Raw genomic sequence first — 14,786 nt, forward strand, 5'->3', positions numbered from 1 at the left:
ATGTGAAGACAATGTACTGTTGAAATATATAAAAGAATAATTTTTGGCTCGTATTTAAATATTGAAAATTTAATTTTTAAAGCCGCTGAGCCCATACGGCGCGGAAACATTTTACGTGCATTAGATTAAAATAGTAGTACGCTGTTATGCTGATGGTACCACCTTAATGTGAAGACAATGTACTGTTGAACTATATAAAAGAATAATTTTTGACTCGTATTAAAAAATTGAAAATTAATATTTTATAGCCGCTGACCCCATACGGCGCGGATTCATTTTACGTGCATTAGATTAAAAAAGTAGTACGCAGTTATGCTGATGGTACCATCTTAATGTGAAGACAATGTACTGTTGAAATATATATTAGAATAATTTTTGGCTCGTTTTAAAATATTGAAAATTTAAATTTTAAAGCCGCTGACCCCATACGGCGCGGATTCATTTTACGTACATTAGATTAAAAAAGTAGTACGCTGTTATGCTGATGGTACCATCTTAATGTGAAGACAATGTACTGTTGAAATATATATGAGAATAATTTTTGGCTCGTTTTAAAATATTGAAAATTAAAATATTTTAACCGAGGATTCTATACGGCGCGGATTCATTTTACGTACATTAGATTAAAAAAGTAGTACGCTGTTATGCTGATGGTACCATCTTAATATGAAGACAATGTACTGTTGAAATATATAAAAGAATAATTTTTGGCTTGTATTAAAATATTGAAAATTAAAATATTTTAACCGCGGATTCTATACGGCGCGGATTTATTTTACGTATATTAGATTAAAAAAGTAGTACGCTGTTATGCTGATGGTACCATCTTAATGTGAAGATAATGTACTGTTGAAATATATAAGAGAATAATTTTTGGCTCGTTTTAAAATATTGAAAATTTAAATTTTAAAGCCGCTGACCCCATACGGCGCGGATTCATCTTACGTACATTAGATTAAAAAAGTAGTACGCTGTTATGCTGATGGTACCATCTTAATGTGAAGACATTGTACTGTTGAAATATATAAAAGAATAATTTTTGGCTCGTTTTAAAATATTGAAAATTAAAATATTTTAACCGCGGATTCTATACGGCGCGGATTCATTTTACGTACATTAGATTAAAAAAGTAGTACGCTGTTATGCTGATGGTACCATCTTAATGTGAAGACAATGTACTGTTGAAATATATATGAGAATAATTTTTGGCTCGTTTTAAAATATTGAGAATTAAAATAATTTAACCGCGGATTCTATACGGCGCGGATTCATTTTACGTATATTAGATTAAAAAAGTAGTATGCTGTTATGCTGATGGTACCATCTTAATGTGAAGACAATGTACTGTTGAAATATGTAAAAGAATAATTTTTGACTCGTATTAAAATATTGAAAATTAAAATTTTAAAACCGCTGACCCCATACGGCGCGGATTCATTTTACGTGTATTAGATTAAAAAAGTAGTACGCTGTTATGCTGAAGGTACCATCTTAATGTGAAGACAATGTACTGTTGAAATATATATGAGAATAATTTTTGGCTCGTTTTAAAATATTGAGAATTAAAATATTTTAACCGCGGATTCTATACGGCGCGGATTCATTTTACGTACATTAGATTAGAAAAGTAGTACGCTGTTATGCTGATGGTACCATCCTAATGTGAAAACAATGTGCTGTTGAAATATATCAAAGAATAATTTTTGGCTCGATTAAAAATAAGCAGTGGTATCAACGCAGAGTACTTGACCCCATACGGCGCGGATTCATTTTACGTGCATTAGATTAAAAAAGTAGTACGCAGTTATGCTGATGGTACCATCTTAATGTGAAGACAATGTACTGTTGAAATATATATTAGAATAATTTTTGGCTCGTTTTAAAATATTGAAAATTTAAATTTTAAAGCCGCTGACCCCATACGGCGCGGATTCATTTTACGTACATTAGATTAAAAAAGTAGTACGCTGTTATGCTGATGGTACCATCTTAATGTGAAGACAATGTACTGTTGAAATATATATGAGAATAATTTTTGGCTCGTTTTAAAATATTGAAAATTAAAATATTTTAACCGAGGATTCTATACGGCGCGGATTCATTTTACGTACATTAGATTAAAAAAGTAGTACGCTGTTATGCTGATGGTACCATCTTAATATGAAGACAATGTACTGTTGAAATATATAAAAGAATAATTTTTGGCTTGTATTAAAATATTGAAAATTAAAATATTTTAACCGCGGATTCTATACGGCGCGGATTTATTTTACGTATATTAGATTAAAAAAGTAGTACGCTGTTATGCTGATGGTACCATCTTAATGTGAAGATAATGTACTGTTGAAATATATAAGAGAATAATTTTTGGCTCGTTTTAAAATATTGAAAATTTAAATTTTAAAGCCGCTGACCCCATACGGCGCGGATTCATCTTACGTACATTAGATTAAAAAAGTAGTACGCTGTTATGCTGATGGTACCATCTTAATGTGAAGACATTGTACTGTTGAAATATATAAAAGAATAATTTTTGGCTCGTTTTAAAATATTGAAAATTAAAATATTTTAACCGCGGATTCTATACGGCGCGGATTCATTTTACGTACATTAGATTAAAAAAGTAGTACGCTGTTATGCTGATGGTACCATCTTAATGTGAAGACAATGTACTGTTGAAATATATATGAGAATAATTTTTGGCTCGTTTTAAAATATTGAGAATTAAAATAATTTAACCGCGGATTCTATACGGCGCGGATTCATTTTACGTATATTAGATTAAAAAAGTAGTATGCTGTTATGCTGATGGTACCATCTTAATGTGAAGACAATGTACTGTTGAAATATGTAAAAGAATAATTTTTGACTCGTATTAAAATATTGAAAATTAAAATTTTAAAACCGCTGACCCCATACGGCGCGGATTCATTTTACGTGTATTAGATTAAAAAAGTAGTACGCTGTTATGCTGAAGGTACCATCTTAATGTGAAGACAATGTACTGTTGAAATATATATGAGAATAATTTTTGGCTCGTTTTAAAATATTGAGAATTAAAATATTTTAACCGCGGATTCTATACGGCGCGGATTCATTTTACGTACATTAGATTAGAAAAGTAGTACGCTGTTATGCTGATGGTACCATCCTAATGTGAAAACAATGTGCTGTTGAAATATATCAAAGAATAATTTTTGGCTCGATTAAAAATATTGAAAATTTTAATTTTAAAGCTGCTGACCCCATACGGCGCGGATTCATTTTACGTACATTAGATTAAAAAAGTAGTACGCTGGTATGCTGATGGTACCATCTTAATGTGAAGACAATGTACTGTTGAAATGTATAAAAGAATAATTTTTGGCTCGTTTTAAAGTATTAAAAATTAAAATTTTTAAGCCGCGGATCCCATACGGCGCACAATTATATTACATATATAATACCAAAGAGTTTGTAAGCTGTTATGCTGATGGTACCATCATAATGTGAAGACATTGTACTGTTGAAATATATTGTTGAGGAAAGCCATATCACAGCTTTCTAGTTATCAAACTTCGCGGTTGTCAGATGCGCACTCCTTTCTATGTAACCAAGGCGTATCGTAAAGCGCATGTGACGCTTGCGCGCGCCGCTTTTCTGTCTCCTCTCTGCACGTCGTTGTTGCATACAAACTTTTTTTGTATCCCTTATAGTTTATATCAAAAGTCTATAATAAAGTTTGCCTATTATAAAGAATAGACGACGTCTCGATTCTTTTACACAACAATCATAATAAAAAAAAACATGGAATTGCGTAATGAAGCTGCGTAATAAAGTTGTGTATTAAATATAAAGATATAGAGTTGCTTTATAATAAATTGGAGGAATTTTATTTATTAAACATTTAAAAACTATGTCATATATATAAAGAATTATTTTAAAAGTTATTATTTGATTTTTTTATCAAAATTATTATGCTTTTATATTTAGTATTTTTATATAATCTACATATTATCGCTATTAAAAGTTTCTCTCTTTGCTCTTGTTATTTTAGTTTAACATTTCCGTAAATCAATATATATACATATACATTTAATAAGATTATAACAAAGTTAACAACTTGTGATTTGAAAAATATTATGTAAAAATTGCGGGCTTAAATTAATTATCATATTATTAACTATTGTTCACATTTTACAATAGTTTCTTATAGAATATTATTTTATGCAAATATTCTCGATTACCTGATAGACTTCCTGATACAAAGATTAGCTAAAACACTGCACAAATGTTTAAAATGGAATTGCAAATCTTGTCAAGCAGATATATACATGCCAGCACAAGAAATCTCCGCGAACTAACAATGCAAGGGGCATTTGAGGCTTATACTTGTAACTCTTCTTCAGGTCAAAAGTATATTGATAATCAGAGTTGCATATCTTAAGAGGCAAAACAATATCATTTGTATTGAAGATGAGAAATAATATTATTTTTAACTAAAGAAGTAAGCATGATTGTATGATTATTTGAAAAGGTGATTAAGATTTATAATATTAATTTAAAATAGCGATTATTTTCGTTTAAAATTATTATTTTTATTTAAGATAAAATATTTTACATTTTTACAAAATATTCTAACGTTTTATCATATTCTAACGTTTTATCAAATCGAAAGGTTCAATATAAATAAAATGACGTTCAAAGATACATATTGAGTAGTTCAGTGACTTATCGCTCCGAATTATTCTTACAAAAGTCCGCGACGATACATTCATTGCTATTTTTGAATTCTATATATTTTAATTCATTGTTTCTATTTTAATTGTAATAAACGCAATTAATCTTCTCGGATCAGATGGTTTATTCCAAGTAAGACCATATTTAAGAAAGATTATAGATATAAGATTATAGATATATTCATAAGAAACATGACACAAGTAAGATCGCCTTTGATTTGAATAAACTATGATGTTGTAAATATCGATTTTTTTTAAGGAAGCTATTTCACCGTAACAGAATAAATAAAAAAAAATACACTTCTCTAATTTTGACTTAGGTAACATCCATTTAAGCTTATCAAAATCGGAAACTTTTACTGTTTCTTCATTAGAAAATGGCATTAAACCTTGCAAGATATATATGGTAATTAAAAGGAATTAAAATTGACAATAAGAACTTACGTAGTATAAAATGCAAATTTCATACACAATGTTTTTATCTTTTCATTGCATCGTTGAACAAGACACGGAGAAACAGAGAAACGTATATTTGATTAGCTTTACTCATCATTAAATTAACTTCAGTTTTTAGTTTTTATTGCAATTGTAGATAACAATAGAAGATCTTCATGCACAATGAATTAGATATACAAGGATCTCTATCTCTCTGATTTATAATACACACTATATGTGCATATTTTCACGATTAAATATAATATTTACATATATAATATGTATTTCGTTGAACGTATAAAAATATATAATTTTTTTGTTTCATATTTTCATTTTTAAAACATTTTTTAACACATTTCTTACATTAATGTAATATCGGTATTATTTGTTTCAAATGACTATTTGCATCTGATTGGAACGAATTTTACACGAACCGGGTGAGAAGGACGAATTATTAGATCGGCCTTAAGCTGAACATCGTTTATATGATCAACTGGCTCCAAGTAAAAATTGTGCACCAAAGGAGCTATCATAGCTTTCAATTCCAGCAAACCGAATCGTTGACCTACAATTCCAAATGTATCAAAATTTATTGATACGAGAAATAAAATCGCATGTAATTCACCTATGCAGTTCCTCGGTCCTGCGCTGAATGGTAGATAGGAATAAGGATGACGATTCTGAATTTTTTCCGGCAAAAATCTATCCGGATCAAATACATCTGGATTTGGCCAAAAATTGGGATCTCTGTGAGTTCCATAGATATGAAGATGTAGAATCGTTCCAGCAGGCACGACATATGACTCTGAAAAGAATATTATAAAATTAGTTACGATTTACAAAAATAAGAGTTTTTTGAGAATTAAAATGGACATAATATTGTATGCTTAAAATGTTAAAGCAATTAAACTTTATTTTCAACTTATTTTACATTTAATAATACACTTCGTGTAATGTGACATGTTTGAAGATATAAGAAGGAAAAAAGTAATTAATTACGTAATTTTACGTCTTCCGCAGTTACTCGTGATATGAAAAACACGCTCGGATACAAACGTAGCGCTTCCTTCAAACATCTTTCTAAATATTGTAAGTTTTGCAACGATTTCATGGTAAGTTTGCCTTCATTCTCTTGCATCACAGAATCGACTTCAACCCTCACACGTTCCTGTGCCATAATAATTAAAATTTATTCCTCAATATTCTAGTATTTATATGCAGAATAGAAATAAATAAAAAATCTTAATAGATCAAAATTAATTTTTTTTAATTTTTATTTTCGAGACGTTTTAATTTTTTTTTTTTTGTCGCTATATTTATATCAATATTGCGATATATAGAAAGAAAATATACAAGGAAAGCTTAATGTCTGTACTGCTTCTTTTAATAAAAATTGTAATAAAAATAATACATCGCTATATATAAAGAGTAAAAAGTACCTGGATATCTTTATGTGCAGCTAATAATAATAAAGCAAAGGTAATACCCATTGCTGTAGTGTCATGTCCCTGCAAATAAAGTATTATAAGCTTAGATAATGTGTACAAAAAATTGTAAAAAGATTATAGATAGTACCTCAAACACAAAGGTATCGACTTCCTCTCTGATGTCCAAATCGGACATAAAATTCTGCCGAGATGCCTCCAATAGGAGATCCAACATCGCTAGTCGCTTTTTTTTAACTATAAAAATAAAAAAGAAAATCTTATTTTTGCGTCAATCTCATTTTTGCATGTTATATTTATTATTATATATTACATCGTTCTTGTTTAAAATTCAAAATCTGTTATAAATATTAATAAATTAATTTTATACAGACATATTTTGTATTATTACATGTGATTATGTGTTTAATGTAAATACTGCAAGCATAATTGATAATAATAAATTGCACACACTCAAATTTAAATTAAAATTTCTCGATTCTTATACGTACTTCCAAATACTTCTGCATCATCTATCTCCGTTTCTTTGTCATTTTCTAAGTTTGTCAAGTATCGGCCATTGGTGCTTTCGTGATAATGTCTTCTTTCAGCAATAATCTACATTATATATTATTAAATTTTATAAAATTAACTATTACATTTTTTAAATAATGTGGTATTAAATAATAAGAGCACATTGTCTTTTATCGTAAATATTAATAATATAATGTTATTAATATTTAATCGCGTAATCTTGTGGAACGAAGATTAAGAAATTTAATCTTCAGTAATATGATTAACGTACTTTTTCCGTAAATCCATGCAATATTTTCAAAATCTTTTTTTGCTTTCTTGCTTGTGGCGTCAATGCGAATAACAATTTGTTATGGAGCAAAGGTCTCAGTATTCTAAATCGTAATTCAATAAGGATACATAATTCTGATAATTATATGTGTGTATGTTAATATATATTTTATATTCGTTGAACTACCTATAAATTATTATTTCGATTATCTGATGCACCGCATCTCGATACTGTTGCTGAAATTCACCGAGTTCTTGCAGAGAGATGCCCATGGAAGTTTCTACAAAACATTCTTTATATGTGTACAAGCTCGAATATTCAGTCGCGAAAATTATTACAACTGAATATTTTTTTGTATATAATAAATCGAACATTATATATCTTATACGAACATTAGTATCAATGATATAGTTAAAAATTATATGTGTGTGATGTTCATATGCGAATAAATTCTTTTTCTCTTTTAAACTATTATAATTAAAAATGAGAAATCATCGTACATAATATTACAATAAGAATCTTACCGCATATCGCGTTTAGCGTATGTTCACTAATAAATGGTACCAAATCTTTTACAACTGTTCCTCCTTCATTCTTCAAAGATTTTGTCATACAATCACCCTCCTTGATCAAGACATCAACAAACTGATTTAATATATTGAAATGGAATGCAGATGTCAATAATTTTCGCCGCGTTTGCCATTTAGTGCCTTAAATAAAAATAAGAAATAGTGCGATATATATATATATATGTATGTATATATAATTCAATTGATATATTATATAAGACGTTTTAATGTTTAACTGTCCAATCTTCAAAAAATATTAATTACGTCTTTCATTTATTTTTATATCACAAAATTCTTTCATAAACCTTTAAATCTTTTTTTCTTGACATTTTTACGATAAAATGAGTTACAAAAATCATTTTGAATGTAATTACATATTTTCTAATTAAAACTTTATAAATTGACATAAATAGACATAAATTCAAAATAAAAAGTCTGTTATGTGACGGTGTTTGCTTTAGTAGAAAATCTTCTTTAATTGAAACAACTGTTACTTCTAACTAGTTGAGAATACATATAGCATCATCGCGAGATTATTCTTCAAAATAATCGGGTTTGCAATTTTTTTTCAAATTTATAAGTTAGCGAAGAGGTTGTAAAAGTTCACCGTTTAAAATAATACTCAAATCTAATTATGTAAGATTATATTTGATATTTTATAGGGACTGGCCGATTTATAACAGGTTGTAATAGTAAAATAAGATAATAATAAAGTAGATACGCTTATCCCTAACGTCATTACGTTACCTGTACTTGTGAGAAGACCTCTGTTCAACCAGGGATGTAAACTATCATATACACGGCTTTTCTCGATGTATTTGGTGCTACTTAGTATTGTCTGAAATCACCGAAAATAATATTAAGATAAAAAGCGTCAACATATTATTATAACACACTCAATCGCTCAGATATACAGATACAGATATTTATTAATCGTATTTAAAATTATTATATCATTTAATTGAATGTTTCTGATATTCTTTCTTTTCATATTTTTAAGAAACATTTTTTGCCAACCAACAAAAATCGTTTTATAAAACAAGAATGCAAAATGTCAAAATCTAGATAAATCGTAATGTTTACAGAAAATTGAATTCCATTTTTTACCTCTAAATCATCTGGATGACGAATAGATACAGCGGGGAGGAAAAAACCCCAGATTTTAATAATTGGATAATATTCATTAGTTAGTTTACATAATAGGTTCCATAGGTACTCTGAAAAACATATTATAAATGTAGATATAGATATTTTTGTGATTTTGAATTAAATTTCATCATTATTTTTAATGCGTATCTTTACACTATATGTACTTTTACTTATATGTATCGTTTTTTTAGATCCGTTGAAAACAAACTAATTATGATAATGGAAGAATATTATTACAAAGAAAAATGTTGATAAGCCTGAATAATTATTCTATATGTAAACAGCATGCAATAATATTGATAGATATTTGTTCAAAAACAGAATTTATGAATTTGACTTTTGTTTATATATGTATGCGTATATGATGGCTTGTATGTTCATTAATGTAAATAGATTATAAATTTTGTACTTACCTGGTGAACCACATAGGTGCAATGCATAGCCAACTATCGGATAGCCTGATGGTCCCGGTATAAGATTAATGAGTCGACCGTTTCTTCCATGATGGACGTAAAAATTATACAGCAATAAAATAAAAATGGATAATAACAATATTGTGATAAACATTGTTTTCTTGACGTAATATCCTTGACGGTATAATTAAGTTCAATCTTCTTCAGGTTCCTGTTTCTTTGATTCTTGGGTTAAAAATTATTGTCACGAATAAATAATATTAAATCAAATTCAAAAATATTAACTCAAAAGTAAAATTCAAGATATTATTGTTGTTAATCGAGTTCATAATAGAAGTGTAAGTTTTGTAATAAATAATATTATAAATAAATATTATTTTATTATAATATTATTTATCACAAAACTTAAACTTCCCTTTTATATTTAAATATCAAATATGAACTCGATTATCCATATAAACTAAACGATCATTGAAATGAGTTAATGGTATATTTTCTTTATAATTAATAACTTTAAAGAACTATGAAAAAAATATGATGAATTTGTTTATTTGTAATGGAAAAACGTTATTCACATAATAAAGTAGTTATGAATTAAATTAAAACATATTTTAATGGATTATCATCTTTAATTATTTCCTTATTTATTATATAAAATAAAATTTCAAGTTTAGATTTGCAAAATTATGATATTATTAACTATTATTCAGATTTTATAATAGATTCTTATAAAATGTTATTTTTTCGGGAGTATTTGTATAAAATGACATTTTACCTGATAAAATTACTGATACGTAATCAGTTAAAACGCACCACTCAATATGTTTAAAATAGAATTGCAAATCTCGTCAAGCAGATATACACATGTCTGCATAACAAATCTTCGCGAACTAACGATGCAAGTCTGAGACTTACATTTATAATCCTTCTTCAAGTCAAGAGCATATTGATAATTAAAGTATCATATCTAAAGAGGCAAAATAAATCTATTGAAGTCAAACAATATTATATTTATCTAAGAAGAAAAGAATTATTGAGTTAAATTATTTGAAAATGTGACTCGATTTAAAGTATTTATTTAAAACAGCGGTTTTTTCGTTTAAAAATATTGTTTTTCAAAATCAAGATATTAACATCAATATTAACGATGAAGAAAAAAAAAATTTTACATTTTTCACAAATTTTCACCAAAAAATATATATATTTTTCGATATATCGTGATTGAACATTTTAAAGCTTTGTCAAAATTCGAAAGGTTCAGTAGATAAAGGACGATCCAGAGATGTTCATTTATTGTTATGAATTATCCTTAGAAAGATCGAACGTCGCTAATTGCTACTCTTGAATTTTATTTTAATTATAATAAACATAATTATTTTTCTCGTATCAAGTGATTTATTAAAAGAAGAAGACATTATACTCACAATGTACATAACACAAGTGTGACCTTAATAATATGTGACCAAACCTTTCTATTTCGATGAGTTATAATGTTGTAAAAGTCAATTGTTTTAAAGAGCACCTTAAGAAAATAAATAAAAAAATATACACTTATTTTGACCTAGATAACATATTCAAAATCCATCAAAATTGGAAGGTAAAATTTTTGTTCTTTTTCTTTCGTTAGAAAAAACCTCATCTCTCTCTTTCTTTAATAGATTGTAGACTTTAATTGATAAAACACATGAGAGTTCGATGATGGATGAAAAACGATAATAAAATCTCGATTTGTATAGCTTTTATCCGACAGAGAGATAGATTAAGTCAATTGACAAGGTCAATTGACTATCATCTAATACTTGTTCATCATCTGAAACTGATTTCAGTCAGACTAAAGTTCAATTAGTTAGTTTCATTAATCATTATCTTATTCTTGTAATGTAATAACAGCAGAATATTAGAATAGAGCATACATAGATGATGGTTTGTTAAATATTAGTTTTGCACTTTTATATATCAATTAATCTTAAACAGGCTAGACGATTAGTTTATGCCATTAAAAAAATTAACAGTAATGTGATAATAACACAAAGAATTGTCAAGCAAATTGTCAAAGACTTATTGCGCACGATAATATTGCTAAAGTGTTTATTTTATTGTTTAAATCTCGAGAAAGACTTTACGTTTTGCAAAAATAATATTAATGCTTTTGAAAATTGCGTTTATTAGAAAAATAATACAAGTTATATAAAATTTTATTCTTTTGACTAACATGTTTTTTAAACATTCTTCTTCTTCTTTAACTTCTTCTATTTCTGCAATACATAAACTGCTTACACTTATGTGGTATTTGTGTTAGTTTCAAATGGCTGATTGCTGATTGGTACGAATTTTACACGAATCGGATGAGACGGATAAATTATTATATCTGCCTTTACACTTTATATATCTTATACGAACCGAAATATTATACTTCTTATACGAACATTAGTATCAATCATATTGTTAAAAATTATATGTGTGTGATGTTTATATGCGAATAAATTATTTTTCTTTTCGTTTTAAACTATTGTGATTTAGAATTAAATCATTGTACATAATAGGACAATAAGAATCTTACCGCATATCGCGTTTAGCGTATGTTTACTAATAAATGGTACCAATTCTTTTACAACTGTGCCTCCTTTGTTCTTCAAAGATTTTGTCATACAATCAATCTCCTTGATCAAGACATCAACTAACTGATTTAATATATTGAAATGGAATGCAGATGTTAATAACTTTCGCCGCTTTTGTCACTTAGTACCTAAAATAAAAACAAGAAATAGTGTGATATATGTATGTCTATATAATACAATTGATATATTATATAAGACATTTTTATGTTTAAGTGTCCGATCCTCAAAAAATATTAATTACGTCTTTCATTTATTTTTATATCACAAAATTCTTTCATAAACCTTTAAATCTTTTTTTCTTGACATTTTTACGATAAAATGAGTTACAAAAATCATTTTGAATGTAATTACATATTTTCTAATTAAAACTTTATAAATTGACATAAATAGACATAAATTCAAAATAAAAAGTCTGTTATGTGACGGTATTTGCTTTAGTAGAAAATCTTCTTTAATTGAAACAACTGTTACTTCTATCTAGTTGAGAATACATATTGCATCATCGCGAGATTATTTTTCAATATAATCGGGCTTGCAACTTTTATTAAATTTATAAGTTAACAAAGAAGTTGTAAAAGTTCACCATTTAAAATAATACTCAAATTTAATTATGTAAGATTATATTTGATTTTCTATATAGAGACAGGCCGATTTATAACAGGTTGTAATAGTAAAATAAAATAATAGTAAAATAGATATGCTTATACCTTAACGTCATTACGTTACCTGTACTGGTGAGAAGACCTCTGTTTAACCAAGGATGGAACATATCATATAAACGGCTTTTCTCGATGTGTTTGGTGCTACTTATTGTTAGTATTGTCTGAAATCACCGAAAATAATGTTAAGATAAAAACGTCAACATATTATAACACACTTTATCTCTCAGATACATAGACACAGATATTTATTAATCGTATCTCAAATTATTATATAATCTTAATTGAATGTTGCTGATAATCTCTCTTTTCATATTTTTAGGAAACATTTTTTACCAACAAAAACTCTTTTTATAAAACAAGAATGCAAAATTCCTAAATCTAGATAAATCGTAATGTTTACAGAGAAGTGAATTTCATTTTTTACCTCTAAATCATCTGAATGACGAATAGATACAACGGGAAGAAATAAACCCCAGATTTTACAAATATATTCATTAGTCAATTTACATAACTGGTTCCATAGATACTCTGAAAAACATATTATAAATATAATTACGGTAATTTGTTTAAAAATTTACATATCATTATTTTCAATGCGTATCTATACACTATGTGTACTTTTATTTATATGTACCCTTTTTTAGATCCGTTGAAAACAAACTAATTAAGAAAATGGAAGAATATTATTGCAAAGAAAAATGCTGATAAAAGCGTGAATAATTATTTTATCAGTAATCAACATGCAATAATATTGATAGATGTTTGTTCAAAAATAGAATTTATGAATTACACTTTTGTTTATATATGTATGCGTATATGACGGGTTGTATATTCACACACACACACACACACACACACACACACACACACACACACTCACACACACACACACACACACACACACACACACACACACACACACACACATACATTAATGTAAATAGATAATAAACTTTGTACTTACCTGGTGAAGCACGTAAGTGCAATAAATAGCCAATAATCGGATAGCCTGATGGCCCCGGTATAAGATTAATGAGTCGCTCGTTTCTTCCATGATGCAAGTAATACTAATACACCAAAAAATTAAAAATGAATAATAACAATATAGTGATAAACATTTTTTGACGTGATGCCTTCTTTCACCGTTTTATTGAGTTCAATCTTCTGCTTGTTTCTCTGGTTCTTCATACGGATCATACGTGTAAAAAAAAAAATATTTGCTTTATGACAAACTGACAGTTGTTTTGATGCCCTAAATTAAATGTATTAATCGTAAACATGAATAATCATTGAAATGCATTAATCGTATACTTTTTATAGTTTTAATAACTATAAAATAACTTTAAAGAATTATAAAAAGATATGATGAATTTATACATTGCAATAAGAAAAAATTGCGTAATAAAGTTGTAAATTAAATAAGGAAATTTTTGCTTGATTTTGAGATATTACTGTTTCTTTATTTCTACTAAATGTAAGATAAAATTTGAAATAGGATTACAAAATTCGTACAATTATTAATATCAATGATTAATAATGTATTTTAAACATAGATATTATTAATTATTGTTTTATAATAGAATCTTATAAAATGTTTTTTATATAAATACTGGCGATTACCTGATTACAGAGTTTCTGACAATTAAATAAATTTTTTAAATCAATTAAGACACCACATCAATGTTTGAAATGTAATCACAATTCTCGTCAGATCATAAATACACGTGCCAGTATAACAAATCTCCGCGAAATGACAATGAAAATCTGAAACAATATATATAATCATTTTACAGTTCAAAAGGATAAAGTCAAAGTTCCATCTTAAGAGGAAGAGTATAATATCATTTTAATTCAAAAGATTAGATAACATTATTTTTTTGAGAAATAAAAATGATTAATCATTTGAACATATTTGAACTCGAGATTTTAAGTATTGATTAAAATGAAATTCGAGTAAAATAACGATTGTTTTTAAAATTATTCTTTCTCAGAA

General features: G+C 27.4%; 1 protein-coding gene and 1 pseudogene across 4 annotated transcripts; both read right to left on the minus strand.

The window, feature by feature from the left end:
* Nucleotides 1-4,623: 4,623 nt before the first annotated feature.
* Nucleotides 4,624-10,447, minus strand: LOC145948348 (cytochrome P450 4C1-like). 4 transcript variants are annotated; one of them, XM_083058055.1, is made up of 13 exons: nucleotides 10,289-10,447; nucleotides 9,514-9,738; nucleotides 9,059-9,168; nucleotides 8,699-8,789; nucleotides 7,907-8,092; nucleotides 7,569-7,662; nucleotides 7,383-7,485; nucleotides 7,090-7,195; nucleotides 6,729-6,835; nucleotides 6,593-6,661; nucleotides 6,153-6,321; nucleotides 5,779-5,958; nucleotides 4,627-5,718 (listed from the first exon to the last, which is right to left on the minus strand). In XM_083058055.1, exons 2-13 carry the CDS (start codon nucleotides 9,665-9,667, stop codon nucleotides 5,552-5,554), a joined length of 1,536 nt encoding a protein of 511 aa, XP_082914181.1. In that variant the 5' UTR covers nucleotides 9,668-9,738; nucleotides 10,289-10,447; the 3' UTR covers nucleotides 4,627-5,551. The 4 variants fall into 4 exon arrangements, with proteins under 4 accessions (XP_082914177.1, XP_082914178.1, XP_082914180.1 ...); XM_083058051.1 differs by having other exon boundaries at nucleotides 4,624-5,958; XM_083058052.1 differs by having other exon boundaries at nucleotides 4,624-5,958; nucleotides 9,514-9,730; nucleotides 10,289-10,414.
* A 1,306-nt stretch (nucleotides 10,448-11,753) lies between these two features.
* LOC145948349 (cytochrome P450 4C1-like) lies at nucleotides 11,754-14,555 on the minus strand (annotated as a pseudogene).
* Between the last annotated feature and the right edge of the window lie 231 nt (nucleotides 14,556-14,786).

Source organism: Prenolepis imparis, unplaced genomic scaffold, assembly GCF_030444845.1.
Source record: "Prenolepis imparis isolate NDT839.2.m4 unplaced genomic scaffold, iyPreImpa1.0 SCAF_342, whole genome shotgun sequence".
Taxonomy (NCBI): domain Eukaryota; kingdom Metazoa; phylum Arthropoda; class Insecta; order Hymenoptera; family Formicidae; genus Prenolepis; species Prenolepis imparis.